The sequence below is a fragment of the Ziziphus jujuba genome, chromosome 7 (assembly GCF_031755915.1).
Source record: "Ziziphus jujuba cultivar Dongzao chromosome 7, ASM3175591v1".
Taxonomy (NCBI): domain Eukaryota; kingdom Viridiplantae; phylum Streptophyta; class Magnoliopsida; order Rosales; family Rhamnaceae; genus Ziziphus; species Ziziphus jujuba.
The window spans coordinates 583,653-608,135 of record NC_083385.1 but is presented as its reverse complement, the minus strand read 5'-3'; the positions used below and the strand labels follow the sequence as shown (position 1 = coordinate 608,135).

At 32.5% G+C, this 24,483-nt stretch overlaps 4 protein-coding genes across 6 annotated transcripts; 3 read left to right on the top strand and 1 right to left on the bottom strand.

The window, feature by feature from the left end:
• The first annotated feature begins 691 nt into the window (after positions 1-691).
• LOC107423997 (actin-depolymerizing factor 2) lies at positions 692-2,687 on the top strand. The gene is made up of 3 exons (XM_060818841.1): positions 692-854; positions 1,740-2,005; positions 2,129-2,687. The coding sequence occupies exons 1-3, from the start codon at positions 852-854 to the stop codon at positions 2,277-2,279; spliced, it is 420 nt and encodes a 139-aa protein (XP_060674824.1). The 5' UTR covers positions 692-851; the 3' UTR covers positions 2,280-2,687.
• A 400-nt stretch (positions 2,688-3,087) lies between these two features.
• On the top strand, positions 3,088-5,926 carry LOC107423994 (pentatricopeptide repeat-containing protein At3g53700, chloroplastic). Its single transcript, XM_016033672.4, has one exon. The coding sequence runs from the start codon at positions 3,457-3,459 to the stop codon at positions 5,725-5,727; it is 2,271 nt and encodes a 756-aa protein (XP_015889158.3). The 5' UTR covers positions 3,088-3,456; the 3' UTR covers positions 5,728-5,926.
• Positions 5,927-6,551: 625 nt separating this feature from the next.
• On the top strand, positions 6,552-11,124 carry LOC107423987 (uncharacterized). 3 transcript variants are annotated; one of them, XM_016033659.4, is made up of 8 exons: positions 6,557-6,966; positions 7,076-7,144; positions 7,826-7,855; positions 8,763-8,795; positions 8,909-8,979; positions 9,283-9,364; positions 10,608-10,700; positions 10,834-11,124. In XM_016033659.4, exons 1-8 carry the CDS (start codon positions 6,889-6,891, stop codon positions 10,891-10,893), a joined length of 516 nt encoding a protein of 171 aa, XP_015889145.3. In that variant the 5' UTR covers positions 6,557-6,888; the 3' UTR covers positions 10,894-11,124. The 3 variants fall into 3 exon arrangements, with proteins under 3 accessions (XP_015889146.3, XP_048335982.2, XP_015889145.3); XM_016033660.4 differs by lacking the exon at positions 7,826-7,855 and having other exon boundaries at positions 6,552-6,966; XM_048480025.2 differs by lacking the exon at positions 8,763-8,795 and having other exon boundaries at positions 6,552-6,966.
• Positions 11,125-15,355: 4,231 nt separating this feature from the next.
• LOC107423995 (abscisic acid 8'-hydroxylase CYP707A2) lies at positions 15,356-18,694 on the bottom strand. Its single transcript, XM_048478459.2, has 7 exons — positions 18,012-18,694; positions 17,548-17,863; positions 16,833-17,219; positions 16,550-16,724; positions 16,313-16,419; positions 16,070-16,188; positions 15,356-15,801 (listed from the first exon to the last, which is right to left on the bottom strand). Exons 1-7 carry the CDS (start codon positions 18,227-18,229, stop codon positions 15,708-15,710), a joined length of 1,416 nt encoding a protein of 471 aa, XP_048334416.1. The 5' UTR covers positions 18,230-18,694; the 3' UTR covers positions 15,356-15,707.
• Positions 18,695-24,483: the final 5,789 nt, after the last annotated feature.

The following is a 24,483-nucleotide window of genomic DNA, read 5'->3' as shown; positions in this document are numbered from 1 at the left end:
TATTTCATATTTAAAACTTAAAAGAACGCAGAACAAGAGAGTCTTGGTGGACCCGCGCTAGCCAGGATTAGGTGTGGGTGTTGCGTTGTATTATATATCATATTATATATAAATTTTTTTTTTTTTTTGCTTATTTCCTTTGATATTATCACATACGTTAAGTCATTACTATTCCAATTCAACCGCTGATCCATCGTAATTATTAATATATTTGGAAGTCAAACAAATCAAAAGTCAACCAATCATCAAGGCGTGCTATGTGCCTAGCTCAGCTATGTAACCCATTACATTCCGCTTCTTTACATATTTTTCATATCATAATAAAATATTATTTTAATTGAATATTTCATTGATAAATATTTTAGGTTTTTATATCACATAAAATCATAAAAACTAATATAAGAAAAAAATGATTCAGCTTAATATCAAAATTTTAAATTATTTAAAGTGAAAAAATTGATTTATTTTTTTGGGTGAATAAAACTCAATTAATTTCACTTTAAATTTTTAAAAATTTAATTGAGTTTTTATTTGTAATTGGAGAATGAGCCGGCTCTAGCAGCGTAGCCGACTCGTAGAGCTGCAGTCTCCGAGTCAAACTTCCAGTGTCGTGGCTCCAAATCATTGGCTGAAATCGTATTCCACACGCAACTCTTCCGTACATAACCATCAAATAGGAATCGAGGAAGCCACCACCAGTAGCAGTACCACTACCACCGAATAATAATAAGAAAGAGAGGAAAGAAAAACGAGGCAGGAGAAGCTGAAGGAGAAGAAGGAGCGTAAAGTCCAAACAAGAAGACAAAACCGAGAACCCCCCCAAAAAAAAAAAAAAAAAGAAAAAAGAAAAAATGGTGATCTCTCCTCTCTTCCCCGATACGTGCCTTTTGGCTTCATATGTTTGGTTGCGTATAAATTTGTATTTCTAATTTCTGATTTCTGTCTCAAAACTTTTCTTAATTCTATGTTATGTGTCTCTGTGTATCTTTGTCATTTTATAATTTGTGTATCTTTGTCATTTTATGATTTGCGATTTGCTTGTATTTGATTCAAAGTATTTTTCTTACTCAGCCAAAAATAAAGAATCAAGAATCAGTATTTTTCTTCTTTATTTTATTTATATTTATTTATTTTTATCTAAGTCAGTTAGGTTATTGATCTGAGGTCGATCTGATTATGGATACCTAAGTAAGTTGGCAGAAATTGGAGCTAGGATCATCGGTAGATTCATACTTCATTCACTGTTTGACACTGCATTGCTAGCTTGCAGATCCGATGTTTTGATTTAGCTTTGAATAGCAATTTCGAATCTTGAATTGGATTCGTTTGATTAATCATCAAAACTGGGCAGTAATCATTGTTGTCTGATTACTTTGCTTCGTATTGCATTACATTATTTGAGTTTTGGGGGATAAGAATGTTGTGGATCTACATCGACTGTATGTAGCAAACTGGAAGTTGATTTCTTTTATGCTTTGTGCTTGTTTCGCTGTCGATGAGAGAAAGGGGATGAAATTTTTAATTTTTGGTTCTTACATTCAATTGGTAATTTATGAGTGCAAAAAAATGTCCATGTCCGAGTCCGACCACAGTACAGCCTCTTTGTTTTTGATATCTATTACAATTATATTCTTCACAACAAAAGAGCAGAAAAATTCTTTTATAACGTATATAGCTTTTACATGTTGGTTCACTGAAAATTTGTCAAAACTTTAATTTATCGTCCACTTAATTTGAAGGCCAACGCTGCATCTGGTATGGCTGTGAATGATGAATGCAAATTAAAGTTTTTGGAGCTCAAGGCAAAAAGAACCTATCGGTCTATAGTTTTCAAGATCGAGGAGAAGCAGAAGCAAGTTGTGGTGGAAAAGGTTGGTGAACCAACCCAGAGCTATGAGGATTTCAGTGCGAGTCTTCCTGCAGATGAATGCCGTTATGCTGTTTATGATTTTGATTTTGTTACGGAAGAGAATTGCCAAAAGAGTAGGATTTTCTTCATTGCCTGGTAATGCTTATTCCATCCCCCAACCTTTTTTAGTTTATTTTTATTTTTCATGCAGGGACATATTGTTGTTAATTGATAGTGGGTTAGTGTCTTATCCCCCCCCTCGTTTGATATTTTATGAAGGTCTCCTGATACATCAAGGGTGAGAAGCAAAATGATTTATGCAAGCTCCAAAGACAGATTTAAGAGAGAGCTTGATGGCATTCAGGTAGAGTTGCAAGCAACCGATCCTACTGAGATTGGTCTTGATGTCATCAGAAGCCGTGCCAGCTGAATATGAATTATATATATGCAGGCCATCTGATGCGATGGGAAAGTTACTTCCTTCAGCCTTTTTTTTTCTTTTTTTTTCCCCTTGGAGTGAAATATTTTTAGAGTTTGTGAGATAGCAACTTGGCTAATTGTGGTTATCAATTTTCCAAGTTCTACCATGGTCTCTTATTCTCCGTGAACAGGCAGAGCAATGTGGTTTCTGATATATCATATATCATCTTATATATTTTTATCTATAGAATCTACTTGTTGAGTGGCTGGCTGAGTTTTGATTTGTGTCGACGAAACTAATATGTAGCTATTTTTGGGGGTTAGACGACACCTACAATTCTTTTTCAAGTGCTGTATATGACCCTTTTTCCCTTTTTATTTTGCTTTTATTATTATTATATATATATCTGATTTATTATTTGGTTTGTTTTTGTATGAAATCGACGGACTTAATACATATAGAGGTACCTGATATTTGCTCTTGCAACATTGCTTTGTCCCAATTTCACTTTGTTTTGATCGGATTGGGTTAATGTAATTCTTTAAATCTGTTAATTTCTAGTTTTTGTAACGTGGTCTTCCTAAGGAAAGAATTAATTTCTTGTGCGTGTGTAAAAATGGTTTAAGATTTTGTTTGTGATGCAGATTCATATCGGAAAACTGAAATTCTTTTTCGATGAATAAATATATGAATTTATTATCCTAAAAAAGAAAAAATAAAATTGCATGCACCCGTTCGATTTAATAAATATCTCAAATAATTTGATGAATATATATATATATATATATATTATTTACATTGACATTTATTTTTGTAACAACTAGAATTTGTGGAAAGCAAATTTATTTTATTTTGTTTTATTTTTATTGGTAATTAAGAAGACCTTTCTCTTTGGTATATATCGGTCCATGAGCAATTGAATTGAACATGTTAATATTCAAACATAAAGAAGGAGACTTGGTGGAGTCGACTGAATATAGAGAAGCGGAGATTTCAGCCACCTTCAACGGCGTCGCTTGGGGCGCGCTGTGTCCTAACTCCAAGAATCTATATTGGGCTTTACGGTCACATCAGAAAGTCAGCAAGCGAGGCCAAGGCAAGCGTGAAATTCTTTAGTCCCATCCATCGGGGAGTGAGAAAGACAAGTGCATTGCATTGCATGTTATATGTTCGTTAAATTGCCTCAATGGCTTTCTCTTTCAGTCTCAAATGCTATCCCTGGTCTCACAACCCCATTTACTTGTTCTCTTCCTCAGTCTCCCAACATCACGAACTCCGCCTCCCCATTCATTCTTCTCTTTCCCCAATTCCATCCCCTTCCCACAACCTCCCCCCAGACTTCACCTCAAGCCAGCTCCTTCACACCCTCCGTCGCCAACACGACGAATCATCTGCTCTTCGCATCTTCCAGTGGGCTTCCAGGCAGCCCAATTTTGTACCCAGTTCCTACGTTTACGAGGAGCTTCTTCGCAAGCTTGCAAAGGTTGGCTCTTTCGAATCCATGAGAGGTGTTTTGGAGGAGATGAAGCTTGCGGGTTGCAAAATAAGCGGAGGTACTTTCTTGATTTTTGTCGAGAGCTACTCTAAGTTTGATTTACATGATGAAATCCTTGGTATTTTGGAGGTTATGGAAAATGAGTTCGGCGTGAAACCCGACACGCATTTCTTTAACTTCTTGTTGAATGTCCTTGTTGATGGGAACAAGCTCAAACTCGTAGAAACTGCGCATTCCGGCATGGTTATTAGAGGAATCAAGCCGGATGTTTCCACGTTTAATATATTGATAAAGGCTCTGTGCAGAGCTCATCAAATTAGACCTGCCATTTTGATGATGGAAGAGATGTCTAGCTATGGCTTAACACCAGATGAGACAACATTTACGACACTAATGCAGGGTTATATTGAGGAAGGAGATACAACCGGCGCATTAAGAATTAATGACCAGATGGTGCAATATGGCTGTCCATGTACCAATATCACCGTTAATGTTTTGATTAATGGGTTTTGCAAAGAGGGTAGAATTGAGGAAGCCTTGAGTTTCTTACAAGGGATGGCTAATGATGGTTTCCTTCCCGATCAGTTTACATACAACACTTTGGTTAATGGTCTGTGCAGGGCAGGGCATGTAAAGCATGCTTTAGAGATTATGGATGTCATCCTTCAGCGAGGATTCGATCTTGACATTTTTTCTTATAACTCATTGATTTCTGGACTGTGTAAATTGGGTGAAGTTGAAGAGGCAGTGGAAATTCTGGAACAAATGGTTTCAAGGGATTGCCCACCAAATACTGTCACCTATAACACTCTGATTAGCACCTTGTGCAAGGACAACCAAGTTACAGAGGCGACTGAACTCGCACGTGTTCTTACGAGCAAGGGAATTTTACCTGATGTTTGCACGTTCAATTCTCTGATTCAAGGTCTCTGCATGACCGGTAATTACAAGTTTGCATTGGAACTGTTTGAGGAAATGAAGCATAAAGGGTGCCAACCTGATGAGTTTACTTACAATATGTTAATTGACAGCTACTGTTCTAGAGGGAGACTAAAGGATGCTCTGAACCTGCTGAAAGAAATGGAGTCAAGTGGCTGTGCACGGAATGTAGTTGTATACAATACTCTGATTGATGGGTTGTGCAAAAGCAAAAGGATTGAAGAAGCGGAGCAGATTTTTGATCAGATGGAACTCCAGGGGATTTCAAGAAATTCAGTGACTTACAACACCCTCATTGATGGCCTTTGTCAGAACAGAAGGGTGGAGGAAGCTTCTCAGCTCATGGACCAGATGATAATGGAAGGCTTGAAGCCAGACAAGTTCACATACAATTCCCTTCTTACATACTTCTGCAGGACTGGGGATATAAAAAAGGCAGCAGATATTGTTCAGACTATGACTTCAAATGGATGTGAACCGGACATTGTCACATATGGGACCATAATTGGGGGGCTGTGTAAAGCAGGTAGAGTTGAGGCTGCAAGTAGGCTCCTCAGAACTGTTCAGATGAAAGGAATGGTCTTGACTCCGCAGGCTTATAACCCTGTTATACAAGCACTTTTCAAGCGGAAGAGAACAAAAGAGGCCATGAGGCTTTTTAGAGAAATGGTAGAGAAAGCTGATCCTCCAGATGCTATATCACATAAGATTGTCTACCGTGGGCTATGTAATGGAGGAGGACCAATAGGAGAAGCTGTTGATTTTATGGTTGAAATGATAGAGAAAGGATTTCTACCGGAATTCTCATCATTTGTTATGCTGGCTGAAGGACTTTGTGCTTTGTCCATGGAGGACACCCTCATCAAGCTTGTTGACATAGTCATGGAGAAAGCGAAGTTATCAGACGATGAAGTTTCCATGGTAAGTGGTTTTCTCAAAATCAATAAATTTCGTGATGCATTGGCCACTCTTGGTGGTATTCTTGATAGCAGAAAGCCCAGAAAAGCTTACTTCCCACGATGACTGATAAAGGTAGAATATGCTATTGTAAGTCAGATTCGGGGATGGCTCTTCAGGTCCAGCAGATAGTACAAACTTTTGGAGTAGGATGTAGGATGGATATGGTAGTCCTGGGTTTGTATTTTGGTAGTGCCATAAAGATCCTCTTGCAACATTGTATTATAGTATTGTTCTGTTTAATTTTCAACCATTTGATTCAGAATTAGGTGTTTTATGGTTATGTGCTTCAGGTTCAGGATATAGGGTTTATATTTATATGTGAATTAGACTCCATAATTTAAAAAAAAAAAAAAAAAATTTAAATGGCAAAGAATAGTTGCTAATTGAAAATTGGAGAGATTAGGGGGACACTGCTGCTTTTTATTTTATATTTTTTTAAATTTTTTGGAAAAGGACTCTGCTGCTTATAATGCTGATTAATGGTTATGGTTATGGTGGTAATTAATTTATTATGGATTTATTGGTTAATTACTAATTTGATACTGCTTCTTTTACTGAAAAAAATTAATACCACTACTACTAGTCTTTTTTTTGGATGAAATACTACTACTACTGGTCAAGTGCTATTAAGATAATCAAGTGCTAGTAAGATGACAAAAGGCGTTGGTTGGCCAAACTTGGAAGAAAAAATTATAATTTATAATAATAAATAAAAAAGGAAAGATGCCTCGTGCAATGAAATTATCATTCAGCCCTAATTGTACCAATATTGGAATTATTAATTTTTAAAGTAGGGGAAATGTAATTCTAATTTTTTTTCATAGTTCAGCCCTATTATACCAATATTGGCATTATTAATTTCTAAGGCGCCGCCGGGGGGGGGGGGGGGGGGTGAATGTAATTGTAATATTGTTCGATGGACAAGAATGTAATTATGTAAATGTGTTCGAATTGAGTGGTATGTGAATGTCTGTTTCCCGGTCATTCAATTTTTCCAATTGATTTCAAAATGTGATGTTCGGTTTGAAAAAGAAATTACAGATAAAAAGAATTCTAATCGGGCGAATCCCTGGGGAAAAATAATCGGGCAGCTGTCGATCCCAAATCTCTCCTTGCGCTTCTTCTTCTTCTTCTCGTCGCTCCAGTCCTTAATTCTTTGATTTCTTGAGAGAGAGAGAGAGAGAGAGAGAGAGGAAGGTTGTGCTTTTTCCAAAGTCCAAACCAATGGGGTCAAGAAATATGGACTTAAGCAAGTCTTTCAAGCTCGCTACACGTTCCCTGCTCACTGCCATTACTAAGCAGGTTTACTATTTCATACCAATTTACAGCCTCGGTCAGTTTTATTTATGTATTTTGATATATTTATATGATATGAAATAAATACCATTTTTCTTTTTACAACTTAAAAAAGGATATTTGCAAAGCATTTTCGAGTTTTACTACTGCTGAGCAAGATTTTCTACATCGGCTATTTGTTCAGGTATGTATAATATTATACTCTATCTGTATTTTATGCCTTAAGCGTCACAAAATCTTATTTGCAGAGTTCTCTTTTCAACCATTTTCCCAGAAATTACTTTTGGTTTTATTTTGTTCGGACTAGCAGTTTGTTTACATGATATAATTTACCGTCAAAGACTGTATGAACCTTCTGTGTTTGTGTCTGTGTGTTTGTACTCATGAATCTTTGGGTTTCGTCTTCCCTAGGAACCAAATTCCAAAACATAAACTTCAAATAATTCCAACATTATAGGTGGCTCACCTTTTTTTAGCTCCAAATATAAAAGGTTAAAGTCCTTGTTTACTTGCAAATAGAGAATGAACACAAACATTTCTATTACAAAAAGTGAACCCCCTCAGTACTGCGTAGTCTGCATTGAGTTTTAAAAGCATTTATTATCTAAACAAAGCTTTTATTTCAGAAAATTCCTTTTGGCAAGTTGGAACCTTTTTTTTTATTGATATGTTCACTCCTTTACAATGTTTTCATGATCTTTTTACATGAGTTTACACTTTGTTCTCATGTACTATAACCTCATTTTTGGATTGTAGTTTCTTTTGTGTTTGGAAAAATATTGTTTTGGTCGGTTGCCGAAATTTTGATGTTTTGAATTCATTTTGTTAATTTTGCGTTTATTCTCTATGGTATCAAAATCTGCAGGTTATCACTTCTCTGCATGAAAATATAGAGGTACCTCTTTTCATACTAGACATTCACGGGCTTTCATTTTTTTCCAATATTTGTGATGGTACAGCAATTATGTTTTTTATTCTTAAAATAATCTGACTAATGATTCAATTTATGAGGGAATCCATTTGGAGTTCTCTAAGGGTCTATTTCATGGCTTTGGAAGCAAATGCACTTATGAGCCCCAAAAGTGTAATTGGGTTTTTTTCTACCCGCTTAGTGGCCTTCTTTATCACCATTTTGAATAAGTTAAATAAGACAAATTTGCTGAAAAGCAGAGCTTATGGCAACTTCTGCCACTATTAGAGTTTTTTTCTGGGACATTTTTGGCCCCATTGATAGCATAGAATATCTGCAATTTTTGTTCCTACCATACTTCAGTTCCAGCATTTGTTAGACATGTAGACAGCATCAAATGCATAGTTTCATCGCTAGATAAAAGGGCCTTTCTCCATTATATTTGATAAACAAAGCTAATAATAACATTAACAGGCAACAATGATAGCTTTCCTGTTGTTCCAGTCACTATGGCTCTTGCTTGATCTGAGAAGTACATAATGATATTTTTATATATAGTTGTTGAATTAGTTTAAATTAGCTGGCAACTTAAATTTTAAATCGTTATGAGCTTGTTTATCAAATTTGGACCTAGAATGACAAGATCAATATATCCATAAACAGAGGTTTCTCATTGTGGACTCCTTTCTACTAGCAGTAATGTACTGTAGCAAGCGACCTATTTCATTAATAGTTTTTGTTACTTTGTATACAGTGATTGACAGCCTAGACATGTAATTATCACTCTGGTAACGAACATAGTTATCTTTTCAATTTGACTGTTTGTAAACTTTTTTAAATGTATGATATGGTGTTATGAGGTGAACTCAATTGCCTGTTTTGAATTTTACAGAATGACTTTGAGACTTTATGTCATGAAACACAGGTATTGATATTATCCTTTTTGCTTGTTTTCTTTCACCATAGAGGAGGTTAATGTATTTTTTTCCTTTATTTATTGCCTCCTGACTGGTGTTATAATGTCAACCGTATAAGCAGGTTCGAACTGCTCTTGATACAATAGAGCAACTAGTGGAAGAACAAGGTCTGGACCCTTTGTTTTCAGATAAGTAAGTATCATCTAATTTTTTTAAAGAACTAGATATGTAATTTGGTTATTTGACACCTTTTCAATAGCCGGTGCTTTAGAATAAAAGGAACTGGTTATTGATTGAAGAAATTACCTCAATTATGTTGACCTTGTTAACAAAGAATGTTCTTCTTTTGACTGACTATGGCTTGCGTTATTGCATTATAGATGACTGTGGTAATATCCAAGAATTACCTTCATTGGATTACATTATTGCATTCTAGCTCAATGAGGTCTGGTTTTATGAACTTCCCATTCTTAATTTGTGCTCGCTGAAACGCAGGACTAATCTAAAAGATGTTACTTTCAAGCTCTTGACAACAAAGAAGAATGAAATCCAGTACTTGAAAAACATGCTGGAATTGGTAATATACATAACTGTATTATGTTGCTAGTTAGAATGGCTTATTAGGAGATACTAAGCAATTATCATCTGATTTATAATGCATTGCTTACATCTATGAACACAGTAAAATGGAATCAACTTTTTTCTTTGACCGCTAAAGAAGAAGTTGGTTAGCTGAGATATAAGAATTTTATTATCAAACCCTTTTCCCTATATGCTTGTATGCATATCTTATCTTATGAACCACATTACATTGTTCATAGGGTTCCACTATTGATAAAAGTTGCATGGAATATGATATTTGCAGATGAGAAAATGCCATTAGGCTCTCCTTTGGTTTTGTTGTTCGAATTTTTAGCATGCACTAGCTGTTGAAAACTGATGATGCACTGAAGTCTGGAAACTGATGTCTCTAGTGGTATGTTTACCGTGGGAAGACTTTTGTCTTCTTTTGTCAAATTGTCTTGTAAAACGTTATTTTTTGTTTTTGTTTTCAATATGAGATCCTTTCACTTGGGATGTGAATCCACTTTTAGGCATTATCCCTAAACTTCTTTGGCTTGATTACTTTTTCATGTTTAGGTTTCGTTGCTATATCAGCTTTTGAATATCATATCCCTTGGACTGGCTTATATTGACATTTTGCTTTAATATGCACATATAAACTTGGTCATAGCACACAAACACAGAGGGCACTTGCTTGGGTGCTTGCTATACACATACTTGAAACAGTTGTGGTTGCATTTCGATTTGATTTTGGAATTTGCAACTTGCAATTGAGTCACGGCACACAAACACGGAGGGCACTTGCTTGGATGCTTGCCATGTACATCCACAAAACTGTAGTGGTTGCATTTCCATTTGATTTTGGAACTTGCAACTGGAGACACCGTGTGGGGCCATGTTTTTATGTAGCCCTTGCTTTTCCAGTAGGTGCAAGGGTATTCTTCTAAAGTTTTTTATTTGTTCTAGAAAACAGGGTTCTTAGGCAAAAAGAAACATCATTTAGCGGAGATTTCTGTTTATCTTTTCGGTCATTGAATATAATTAATGATATCCAGTAAAGATGGTAGCTACCCTTTTGATGTTTGTGGAAAACTTTCTATCGCACAATTTCTTCTTCATGTGAATGTAATGCCTTTATGTTCTAGACCTTAAATCATCAAAACTTTCCCTGATGTTGAAATGTTAAGCTGAAAACACATCATGTTATAAGAAGAATAAGGATTAACTTAGGATTCTAAATACCACTTTGCATGTAGGCTGAGGAGCAGAACCACCTTATTCGATCTCGTCTCGAACTCTTGAAGAAAGGAAAGGTGGATGTTTCAGGCATGACAGATGTTGCAGAGAAGGTTTTATCATTTGTTTCTCTATCTTGTCTATTCCTTCCTCATTCTACACCCACTTTGCAGTTTTTCGAAATATTTAATGGTGATTGAGTTAGATAGTGTAACAACCTGTTTCAAATGTGTGAATTTCTTGCAGTTGACAGTGAGAGGTTTATACTGTGGCATATACAGCAATAATGAGATCCATAATCCATGACTGTTTAAGTGCGTTAACAAATTGCAAATGTCTCAGTTTTAAGCGAATTGAAAAGTTAAAGTGTGGCTTGTATTTCTTTATCTTAATCAAACCCTCGAGGGTGCTAAATGTGAAGTAATTTCAAGCATGGCTGGATTTATGATCTTATAAATCCTGAGATTTATTGTATTTCAACAAATGTCTATGTTGTTTGAGCAAAATGAGAAACTCGCAGAATTTAGATTGTTCTCCTGTTGTTATGTGTTACATATTTTCTGTTGTATTCTGTTGTAGTGTTCCTGGAGTCTCATAATGTGAATTGTGGTTGAATTGTGTGATGAAGTGATAGTTGCAATAGTGGTGAGTCTAGTGGACATTATTGAAGGAATCATGAAGATGGTGTGGTTTAGGGGTTTCGAGTCAGTCAGTGGTACGGACAGGTTCAATAGGAAATTCCTTTCCACGTTAACGGATTTTTATGCTTTGGAAAGTCCAAATTTGTCAATCAAGGTGGTGGTGGTGGTGGTGGTGTGCTGTGGATTAAAATATCTTATCGAAACGGTTTATTGAACAGTTTGATACAATGACATGCCGAAAGTCAATTGATGGTTTGAATTTACTCATACGATTTCACGTTTTCTACTTTTGTTATTTTCTCCATAAGAAGACTTTTTTTTTTTTTTTTGGGAGCCTTATTGAGTAATGAATGGATAGGTGGTGCATGGTTGTAAAAATCATTTGTGAGCTTTTATTAGGCTACATTGTCATAGTAGAGGCCATCTCTGGTAAGTGTAAAATAGAGTGGAGCAGAGGGTTTATTTCTCCAGCAAAGAAAGACCTGATAAAAAAACGTGTGCACTACATAATTGACTGGACCAATTCAAACTATGACAGTTTATGAATAGTAGAAGTCCCAATTTCGTTCTGATTTAAAGGGTAAGCTGAAACCGAAACCACAACCATTTACTTTCTCTCTCACACACATTATTATGTTTAATATGCAGTGGAAATGGAAGTAAGAAATTAATGTTTCAAAAGAATAATCAGTGGTTCTTCTTTCGTTATTTTCTCGATAAGAAAACGTTTTTCTCTTTTTTGAGCCTTATTGAATAATGAATGAGTAGGCGATGCATGGTTATAAAAGTAATTTGCTAGCCTACACTATCATAGTATTGGCCATCTCTGGTAAGTGGAAAATAGAGTGGAGCAGAGGGTTTATTTCTCGAGCAAAGAAAGACCTGACAAAAAAGCGTGTGCAGTGCATAATAGACTGGACCAATTCAAACTTTGACAGCTTATGAATAGTACAAGTCCCAATTTCATTCTGATTTAAAAGGTTAGCCGAAACCGAAACCCAAACCATTTCCTTTCTCTCTCTCACACATTATTATGTCTAATATGCAGTGGAAATGGGAGTAAGTCAGAAATTAATGTTTCAAAAGAATAATCAATGGCGGCTATCAGACAGACCAAGTGATAAAACAAAAGTCATTTCCAATTAGTGATGAGTTTGACGTTTTGATGGTTACATGAATGAAATTTGTGATTAGCAGAGATATTCAATCTTATTATCATATATATATATATATATATATAAAATCTGTTCATCACTTTTCAATGTTTGAAAATGATTTGTCATTCCGTCGCTATCGCCCGGCCACCCTTCAGCATCTCATTGAGACCCTCTTCCCCACCATTATTTTTTTAATAACATTTACAATATATATATATATATATATATATATATATATATATATATATATATATATATATATATATATATATATATATTTTTTTTTTTTTCATTTTGATATTTTAAATTCATAAATTCTCAAACATAGATATAAATTGATTATTAATTGAGTTAATTTTATTTGACATTGAAACTCTACTTTTATTTTTTTTTCATTTATAAACAATTAATTATATGACATTCTCGAATGCGCTATCTTAATTTCTTAGGCAACAAAAGTGGTAATTTTGCATATAATATCTATTGGAAGTATTATAAGTATATAAAAAAAAAAAAAAAAAAAGGAAGTGTTATATGAAACAGTAACAATCAAAGTCCTTAACTAAGCTCGAACTTAATTAAACACAAGTGAAATGATTAATTCCCACATCGTTGAATAATAGAGAATAAATAACTCGTATATGTTATTATGTCCTGAGTCCAAACCATCATTTTCCATTTCCACCCACCATGAAAATGAGAGAATCTATGAGCGACGCATGTCCTCCAATTAACTATACATACATAGTTGGATATATATTATTTTTTATATCCAAAAGTCTGCATTTTGACTGTTAAGAGTTTTTCAAGTGATGGAAAGTCATTCCAGTTGGTATTATTGTATACATGGATGAGCAAGATTAACCAGGTTGGTTAATTCTTTTTCTTAGATATCCAAAATAAAATTAATCTCGATGTTTGATACTAAAATGTAATTTAATTATATATATTAAAATCAAACCAAGCAATGGGTTGGATTACATTAATTAGGTGCTCGTCAGTTTTGAAGCTGTTTTTTTTGCCCCTTTAATGATTTAATTTGGGTATTATATAGCTTAGTATTTCATACTGTGAAATGCATTTGATAGTGTAATATTTGATATGATTGAAACTATAGTTTAAAACTAGTGCACATATATACAATAAATTTTTTTTAATTGAAATAGACAAAACCTGAAATGTCTAAAACTTTTGGAAATTATATACGATGAATCATGAATGGTTTTGTTTGATAGAACTTTTAACCAAAACCAATAATAGTTTGTTTATTTAATTTCAATTGTTTATAACCAATGCAGACTAATATCTCATTCAACCTTATTCGAGTCCATATTATATTATGTTGAAAGAAAGAATAACCAATTCAAGCCGCTCGGCTTAGTCAGATTGATTTGTTTAATGGACTTTTTTGGTCCACTCCTTGTATATATATATATCCACGATGGTGTGAAAGTGAGTGATAGAATATTGATTAGCTTGGAGATCACTAAAATTCATTTTGTTTAATTAAATCCATTTTGTCGCCAGCAGCTCAGCTCTACAAAGTCTACTCTGACTGTATAATATAATAGACGACTTATGAAATAAATAATTAATTAAAATATCAATTAGCATAGCAAATGTAATGATATCAATGGCTATTCAATTGAAGTTGAAAAGTCCAATAAAAGTATAATATATATATATATATATATATATATATATATATATATATCTGATTTTATGAAAAAAAACATGAGCACAGCCATGTTGTGCTCATATTATACGTAAATGTAATTAACTAGATATATCTATTATTTGTATGTATTGGATCAGTGGTATGTAGTGTGATCAAGCACGTCTTCGATAACATAGATGTACACATATTTTTATAGCAAAATTATGGTTATAATGTATATATATACTACATAAATTACGAGAGCTAGCTCAGCATTATTAATCGACTAATTAATTAATATATGGGAAAGTTGCAGGTAGTCGTATCTGAAGGGAGTGAAGTGAACAGAAGAGACGGTTAGTGGCGAACTCCATGTCCAATTTGGCATTTGGACATTGCTCTGTACTTTACCAGTCTTCTATTATGGGAGGATTTTCAAGGCATTAAAATGATAAAAAAGTAATAATAATTCACGTTTTAATAACTTGACTTTTTAAAATAGTAGTATTAGAACATCTCTAATGATTTTTTCTATTGAAATTTATGTGGCGTTGATTTTGGAAAGTATTCATATTTATATAGCATTCTTTCTATTTAATAGATAATGTTTTAGGTAATTTTTCTACAATTAATTCTGTTTAAAATATTCTGAAATGCTAATATGTAATTTTTTTATTTTAAAATTATATCTAATTAAAAAAATCAAAAACTCAGGTAGGAATTTTTTTTTTTAAATAAAAATCAATAAAAATAAATAAAATGCTGACCCAGTATGTCTAACAGAACTTCCAGAAGTAGACAATGTCCTTCACAGTTTCTATTTTTTTTATTGCCACATCAGCTTGACAGAACTAATACATAGAACCATTGAAGAAGATTTTTTAAAAATTGTATTTATTTATCTAATGTGACAAATGATTTTTAAATGGACAGAAAACCATTGAAGATGCTCTTATAACAAAAAAATACAGATAATATTATTTTGAATAGGGTTAATTTTTAAATTAGAAGTGAGATATTGAGATAATTTGTCAAATGCAAGCTCTGATAATGGCTTTTACAGATATAAATTATCATTTTTCAAGAGTGCCGTGTACGTAGGAACAACTAATATCTTCTTCATCTGTCGTATTAATTAGTTAATTACTCTTTTTTTTGGGGGGTTGGAGGGTTGAATAATGAATGAAGGTAAATTTCAACAGTAGTGAAACCATATGGCTAGAATCATTCTCAAAGACTAAATCAATTTCATTTCTGCATGCCTTGCGGCTCTTTATTTACTTACATAAGCAATTAATCGCAAAAACGAAAAATGAATATAACTGGAAATTTGGTAAAATTTAAAATGTCATATATATATATACACCATGCATCCGCTGGGCATTGAGGTATTCTATTTGCTTTCTTTCTTTCTTTCTTTCTTTTCTTCTTGGTTTTTCTCAGGCTCTAGAAGAAAACAAACAATAAATTGATAACACTATCATATATAATATATATATATATATATATAAAGGGACACGCATCTGTACACTTGGCTTCTTATCTCAAATAAAGCAAAAAGAAGACTTTGTCTTTCTCCTTTTCCTTCCATTATAGGGAATTCTTTTCTATATTTAGAAAACTGATGTCTGATTTTTCTGATGGGATATCAATATCAATATGTGTTTATATCTTGAGAGACAATCTGATGGGCAAACCGTTCTGGGGAAGAGCAAAAGGGCCATACTGAATCCCATTCTTTGCACCCATTGTACACCACCTGCATGTTATTAAATTTGTACACAAATAATGTCAGGAATGGTTAATTATAACTACGGAATGCATTCTATTTTTGGAAACCGATACTTCTACTGTCAGGAAAAAATCTTTATAAAAAGGATATATCGATTAAATGGTTTATAATATTAATTTAATATTATTAAAAAATTATTACATAATTGATTATCAAAATTGATAACTGTAATATTACCCTTATACAAAAGAGGCAACAGCTAAGCCAGCAGACACTTTCAAGTTTTAGTACCAACCTGTACTTTGTGGTTAGATGATGGACAAGGACCAACATCTCCAGTTTAGCTAATTCATTCCCTGGGCATGCGTGGGTCCCATTGCCAAACGGCATGTATGTATTGGGTTTTGGAGTAACCTGTTCAATCATCCAAACCAAACCCCCAATGATGAATGTTGTTCAACATCTATGACTCTCAGGAGTTTTTAAGTTTAAACGCCACTATGAAAATAGCTAGGCCAATTGCCATTTGCCAATTTACCTCAAATCTTGAAGGATCGAATTTCTCGGGTTCTGGGAAGATGTCTGGGCTGTGATGAATGTTCCTGAATAGTGGTAAAACTTTCCATCCTTTCGGTATAAGATACCCTGAAAAATTATGGACATGGCAAAACAACAAAAAAAAAAAAGAAAAATAAGTACTATTGTTTCATTCTTCTTCTTCCTCTCTTTTTGTTTTGTCACATAAGGGATCCATATCGTAAAAGGGTTAACTGACCTTCATATACAACATCTTCAACAGCTTCTCTGAAGGTAAAGGATAAAATAGAAGCGACTCTAAGAGTCTCTTGAATAACTCGGCAAGTTATTGGCATCTTCTTTGTATCAGCCCAGGTCAGAGCCTTGTCTTCGCCACATTCCTCTTTTCTCTTCATTATGGATTGTTGCTCTTGCTGTGGAAAAGGTAGTGAAAACTTTATTAGACTAATTAATTAATTAAACAATAAAAAAGAAGAAAGAATGAACATAATGGATGGAGGGGTTGGGAGTTGGATTCTTACAGTGACAGCATCAAGGACATTTGGGTTTTCACCCAGATACTTGACGATCCATGTCAAGACACTGGCAGTAGTATCGCGGGCGGCAAAGATGACACCAATGATGTTGTCGGCAATTTGGTCATCGGTGAGGCCTTCTTTGTCACCCATAAAAGATCCAAGCAGGTCTTTCTGGTCGTGCTTCATCTGCCTCCTGGTTGAGAGGATTTTGGCCAAGATCTGGGCCAGCTCCTTCCTTGCTTTCATGGATTTGTGAAACAGTGTGCCCGGCAGGTTGATGGGCATTGAGTTGTATCCCTTCTCAAGAATGTAGTAGCACCGCTTCAGATCTTCTCTGTACATAACTTCATCTTTTCCAAATATGGAAAGAAGTGCAACATTGAATGTAAACTGCAAATTAAAGACAAAAATAACATTTTCTCCGTCAGAATATTTATATCCATATGAAACAAACAATTTTATTTTTATTTTTATTTTTTTTAAAAAAAAAAATATATATATATATATATATAATAACTATATATAGGGATTAATTAGAGAGAGAGAGAGAGAGAGAGAGAGGGCAGGGCATGGGAGGGAGTGGAAAAACAGAGGAGCTCTGTTTTTATTTTATTTAATGTTTGTGTTATTAATTAACAGGTGGGTGGTTTTAGTTAAAATTAAGAAAAACCAAATAAAAAGAGAAAAAAAAAAAAAGAACAAGAGATGAGGAGCTGACCGATTTCATTTCTTGGAAGGTGTTGATGGAGCGGCCTTCCCAGGATTGAAGAGAGGAGGTAGCAATGGTTTCAATGTCAGACACAATGTTTTTGATAGTTTCGGGCATGAAGGAACGGAGGACAAGCTTCCTCAATTTGGCGTGGTAGTCTCCCTGGTGGAAGAAGATGGCCTCTTTCCCCAACATCCGCTCTTTGCTTGCAGGGAATGTAGGCTTGAAGAGATGAGCTCTTGAGAGAACGAATTTCGCTGCTTCCGGGCTCGAAGTCATCACACACGGGCACCCCAAGATGTGGGTCTTGAAGATAGAACCATACCTGCATACACACACACATATATATATATATACATATAAAAAATATCGAGTTGATAAGAATAAATAATCATTTGCCTTTCATACATACAAACGTTTATGTTGGTGGAAATGGAAATGAAAATGGAAAATGGAATAGCATTAAAATATACCTCTTCTGCTTGGAAGCAAAGAAGACGTTGGGGTTTTGAGAGTAGAGTTGGAAAGTCTCGCCGATATAAGGCCAACCCAAGGTGCCCGGTGGAAGAGTAGGGTTGTCGGAGGAATTGGAGTTGGAATTGGGGGACAAGAAGAATTTGAGGATGGGACGGAGGAGAAATAAAAGAAAGAAAGCAAAAGCAGAGAAGCAGAAGATAGAGTAGCAATCCATCTAGTCTAGTGTGGTGTTTGTGTTCAAGTATGTGAGTTGAGAAAGAAAAACGAAGTATGCGTGGGCGGAGAAGAACGAAGGAGTAGGGGGTATTTATAATGATAATTAGAAGGGAGGGAGGGAGGGAGAGAGAGAGCGGCTTTTGGGGAAGAAAGGAAGCCTAGGAAGAAAGGAGGAAAGAGAGGAGTAGTAGTAGTAGTAGGGACTATCAGTTACAGCTAGAATCCCACACACGGATTCTCCATCCAGCTCATTCATTATATTTTTGGTCCTTGTCTTCCCTAATTCCCTTCCTTTTCTTCTTATGGTGAAAAGAGAAGAGAAAGAGAGAGAGAGAGAGAGAGAGAGAAGAGAGAGAGAGTGTGGGGGAGCTTTGCTTTTTTGAGGGAAAAGGCGTTTGGAGGCTGAGTTTGACCGTATTAGATTAGATTAGATTGGATTAGGTTATGAATGTATCACCCATTCAATGACTCACTGCTTCACTCACTCGCCGGCCTGCCTGCCTGGCGCTGCCAACAAGTACAACCATGCCCAACAGCTGCTTTTTAGCTCCCCCAAAGAACCAAAGCGCCTCTTAACTATGACTAAAGGGGACACTTCCTTTTCTTATTAAGTAATTACCAACTAATCTATTCTAATTTGACTTTCTCAATTCCTAATTGCTAATGCTCTTCCCCCTGCATTAAACACTTCTGTTTTTTGTTTCTTGCTTTTCCAAGAGATCAATGATGAGCCAAGGGAAACGTTAACTTATGTCAAGTTTAATTAATTTAATCAAGCACCATCTGACTATTGTTGAATTGCACAGAAATAAAATAACAAATAGAAATTTTCCTCCATTCCCCCCCCCCCCCCACCAAAAAAAAAAAAAAAAAAAAAAAAATCCCCCATTTCTGAACTACAATAACGTTGGATACGATCCATTTAGGGGATAGCAGATGAAATTAAGATGGAAGCTAATAATAAGTTTACAAACCACAAAATTAATCATTTCATCAAACTCGTATATCCCCTTTGCCTAATTAGTGCAAATTTTGCTGTATTTTTGCTTTTTAACTTCTGCTTGCCTCCTTCTCAACAAAATATTAATGTTATCCTCTCTTTGATGTCCAAAAGAGGAAACAATGAGTTCTACAAAGTCAGAAAAAAAAAATATATATTTTCGTTGAGGCTCTTTTACCTATCCTCCATGTCTCACTTTTTAAATAATTTTGGTTGTGCATCACCTACTGTCATCCTATCATCCTTGACTTTTAGTTTTCACTATATATATATATATATATATATATATATTTATATATATATATATTTATATTTGTTAATTAGTATACATTTGAGTAACTAACGTATTTATAAAATAATAATAATAAGTAAATAAATGAAAAGAAGGACGTCAGTTATCCATATGTATACTAATAAGAAAATATTTTTTTTTTAAAATTTTTTAATGAATAGATTAAGAAAACACTTGCCCTAATGCGTAATATATACGCATACAGTTTCCTTATTGTATGTTAACTATATTAAAATATATATTTATATAGTTATGATTTATTGGATTATCTAACTCACATTATAGTTGGCTTATATAGAGATAAAATTGATAAATCATAAATGATAATATTAATTTACAGTATTTTTTATTTTATTTTTAATATTAAAAAAATAGTAAAGAAAAATGAACCTTTAAAAATAAACAATTAAGTAATTATAGGATTTATAGATTAGAAAGGATTTTTCTTTTAGAAGAATACAACTGTATGTATTTTCTTTTTGCCCTTGTTCAGTATTGTACTATATTATTATGATACACCATATAATAAGCTAGCTCACCAATTAAATCATATATATATATATATATATATATTGATTTTGATATAATAAGACAGCACGAGGAATTTATAGTAAGAGCATTTGATATGGTAAGCCATGTCATCATACTGAATGTCACATAAAAAAAAATATATCAATTAAATTTAAAAGTTATCCAATAAACTTTTAGAACAATTATCAATGGGTCTCATAAATTGTTTACTTTCCAAATTAGGGTTTATTTTAATGACAACCAAAATATATTTAAATAAGTAACATTATTTATTTCAATTACATATAAACCACATATTATATAAAATCATTTATATATATACAGTTTTTCTACGTTGCGGATGCACCCAAAGTCAATATTTTTTGTATAAAAACGTAAGTTTTATTGTTCACTGTACACATTAAAACCAATGTTTTCATCCAAAAAATATTGATTTTGGGTGCGGTTCGTATACAGACCGTCCTGGTCATAGAATTCCTTTATATATATATTTATTTGATTATTTATAATAATTTTTTATTATCTGATGTCTTAAATCCACAATCTTCTAAATATATTTTTGTAATTTTATAATTTTTATAATATTAAAAATACTTATTTTATTATTCACAAATGCATTCATTTGTTGCTTTTTAATTTATTTTTTAAAAAATCTAAAAACAAACAAGTATATTTACAAAATTTTAAAAATTAAAATTATTTTATCATTTGAAATTTAAATTAGATTTGAATTTTTAAATTTGTACATATTTTTATCGAATCAACGGGTTGGATGATAAATTACATGATAATTTAATAAATATATTTATGTCCATTTATTTTTACATGAAATCTTAACAAATTGTGTTCAAATTGATTAAATTTAACACGAATATAACATTAATGATAGAAATAAGATTTCACATAATATGTTATGTAGACTTATTAGGATTTGAAATTAGTCAAATTATACTATTGAAGTCTATTTTGAAGATTTATGGTACACATGCATAACTTTTAATACTTCCTTTCTGGTTGAGTAATTTATAGTTTCGTAGACATGATTAGTTTTTGACCGGATAATTAGAATTGAACTTTTACCCTCTTATTCAAGTTCAAATTATTTACTAGTACCATTCATAAATAAATAAATAAATAAGTTACCAGTACCGATCGAAACAGTTGATAAGAGTAAGTGGATGAATGGATGGAACGGACAATTTGGAAGTGAACCTGACCAAATGCAAGTGTCAATGTGTAGATATATATGGTCCGCATACACCGTACCACTACATCCAGTACAAGTTGTCCGCAATGAGAGGAACTACTTGAAGACAATATGTATACTACATTCATATTAATTTACAATATTATATGTATGTATGTCAAAACGAAGCAGCTATAAGTTACAATATTAATTATGAAAGGCAAAACTAGCGGTACGTACGGTTCCTACTTGCTCATTATCATCAAGCGCCCGCGGCCCGCAAACAGACAGCGAATGACATTGATAGATATTGGTCAATGGAAGCGTTAATACACGTGTCTTCACCAGTTCAACTAAATTTCATATTTAATTAATTGCTCCTTTGAATGGAACTCATTAAGTTTCTTTGGAGGTTAGAGTACATATATATATATATATATATATATATATATATATATCTATATAATTTTTCTTACTTAGGGTTATAAAAATGTAAAGCAGGGATGTGTTAGTGCGATATAGAAATATAGGAGTATTGGAAGGTTGTAGTAAATCATGCGAATGCACGTGGTTTGATGTAATTAAGGAGCTTAAGGTCGAAATTTTTTTTATGCAGTGGAGGAGGTTGACCATTTGCTCTTACGGTACAAAAGTAATTCATCCTCTAAATGTGTACATATATCAATCTATCTGAATAAAACCTACCTATATATATATATATATATATATATATATATATTTTATGAATAAAACCCTTTTTAATTTTATTTTTTTGGTGAATATGAATAATTAATATAACACGTTTCCTACTTAATTATTAAAAATAATAATATTATTAAATTTTGTGGCTATAAATATATAACCAATTTTATATATGACATAAAAATATAATAGTTTAGTTTTTGCTGCTACCAAATAATTAAAATAAATACCACAAAATTCAATATATGGGGGATTCTATGTATCAGAAATGCATATTATTATTCTCTTTACTCTCCACTCATTAACAGCTCTACATTATATTACATAATACATGGGATGAGATTGGGTAGGGCAGATATATATTAATTAAGTTGGTTCAACACCAAATCTGTAAATTAAACCAAACCCATTATACATATATAAGTTTAAAATATGAACCTCAAACTTGGTATAGTACTAAAAAATACGTTACGATCTGTTTGATTTTGTAATATTAACTAATTCTCATCCCAAATGCAGCCATGGCATCTGGCATCTTTGTAGTGGTTGGGAGGCCAAGGTAATTGGCTACATATACATATAATTAATCAAGGGTTATTTGCTCTATTAGTCCCTAAACTATGTTCACAATTGCACAATGAACTTTTATTTTTTGGATATTTTAATCTTTAAACTTTAATTTTTTTTTTTTGAGTACTTTGATCCTTAAATTATTTTTCATCTATTTTTTAGCAATTTTAAAATATGTACATGCAAAATCTTGTTGTTGTTTGATTTTACAATTTTATTATTATTTTTTTTTTGTTGCAATAAGTACATTGCATGCCTCAAAACTGTTAAAAAATTATGACAAAATGTACCAAAAATATAAGTTTATTCATTATTAAAGTGTGGAAAAAAAAAGTTAAAGGATCAAAGTTTAGATTTGTGTATATTTTAGGACTAATAAAGTTAAAAACTCATTAATTAATTGATGTTTAGGGGTTGTGACTATATACTCCTAGGTTTAGCTTACTGATAAAACCATTGAAAATACATTTTTAGTTTTAAAATTAAAAAAAGAAGAAGTTATAACTAAAGTTATTTTTCTATCAAGATTATCATGATAGAAAACCATCAAAACCTTTGTTATTAATCTTTAGATTGCTTCGAATATTCAAATATGTATTTAGTTTATATAAGTTTGTTGAAATAATAAGACTCTACAAGGGTAATATGAACTTTAAATAGATTTGTATAAGATCTAAATGCATTTTCAAAATTTTAACTTTTGAATCATATAAGAATTCTAATGATTTGTTACAAGGATTATCTTGATGTGAGAATTCTTAGCTGACCTCCTATAAGGACATCCTAATTAATTTTCTATCATGTTATACTTTTTCAACACTTGAATCTTTTTTATCCAAAAGATGTTTATAGCTTATATGAGTTTTGACATTGTTCACTTTGCCCTATTATAATTCATTTTTTTAATAAACTCATATAACCTTAAATATATTTTTAAATCCCAATATTTGAAACAATCTAAATACTAATAATAAAGGTCTTGATGATAATCCATTAGGTTCTTTTTTAGATTTTCTATAAAGTTTTCCATTATCAGCACTTGGATAATTTTAAATTAAGATTTAAAAATATATATGGTTTATATGAATTCTGACAGAGTTGATTTTATCTTAGTAGGGTTTTAGTTTTTTTAATAAGTTCATATAAACCTTAATATATATATATATATATATATATATATATATATATATATATATATATATATATATATATTTAAATTTCAGTATTTAAAACAATTTAATGACTAATAATAAAGGTTTTTCTTTAAAACATCATTAGGATATTTTAGTAGAAGATTATCTATGTCTATATATAAATATATACATGTATCAATAAAAGTAAAATCATAGTTGAATAACGTTAATCTCCACATCTATAACAAATATTTTAATTTTGGAATTTAAAAATACTCAATTCTTTTCAAAATACACTTATTTGGTAGGATAGCAGCATTAGACTACCGGGAGTAGTAATGAACCAATTCTACATTCATTCCAAGTAGATACCTTTTATTCGAACTCATGTATTCAAGCTTCTATTCCAACTTGGTTTGTAATATAATTGGCTTTAATATATAAATAAAGGTAAATTTTATTTAGACTCTTTCAATTTTATCATAATTATATTTTTAATTTTTAATTAAAAAAATTAAAAGATGAATTCTAAGCATGAAAAATATTTTTCAGAAATACAAATATTACAATCAAGGCAAAACTGAAACTGTTTAAATGAAATTCTTTCTATAACTAATTAAAAACTTCACAATCTTTTTTTTTTTTAATTATACTTTGTATTGATTATATATTCTCCTTAAAAAATATCTATATGGGAACAACCTATTTAAGAAAAAAATAAAATAAATTAAATTGTTAAAATAAAAGCATTGAAAACTGTAGACTAGTAGTCAGGAACTGAGAACTTGAAATCAGTTGAGAGATGAGGTAGAGGATATACAGAGAAGCCAGCACACCG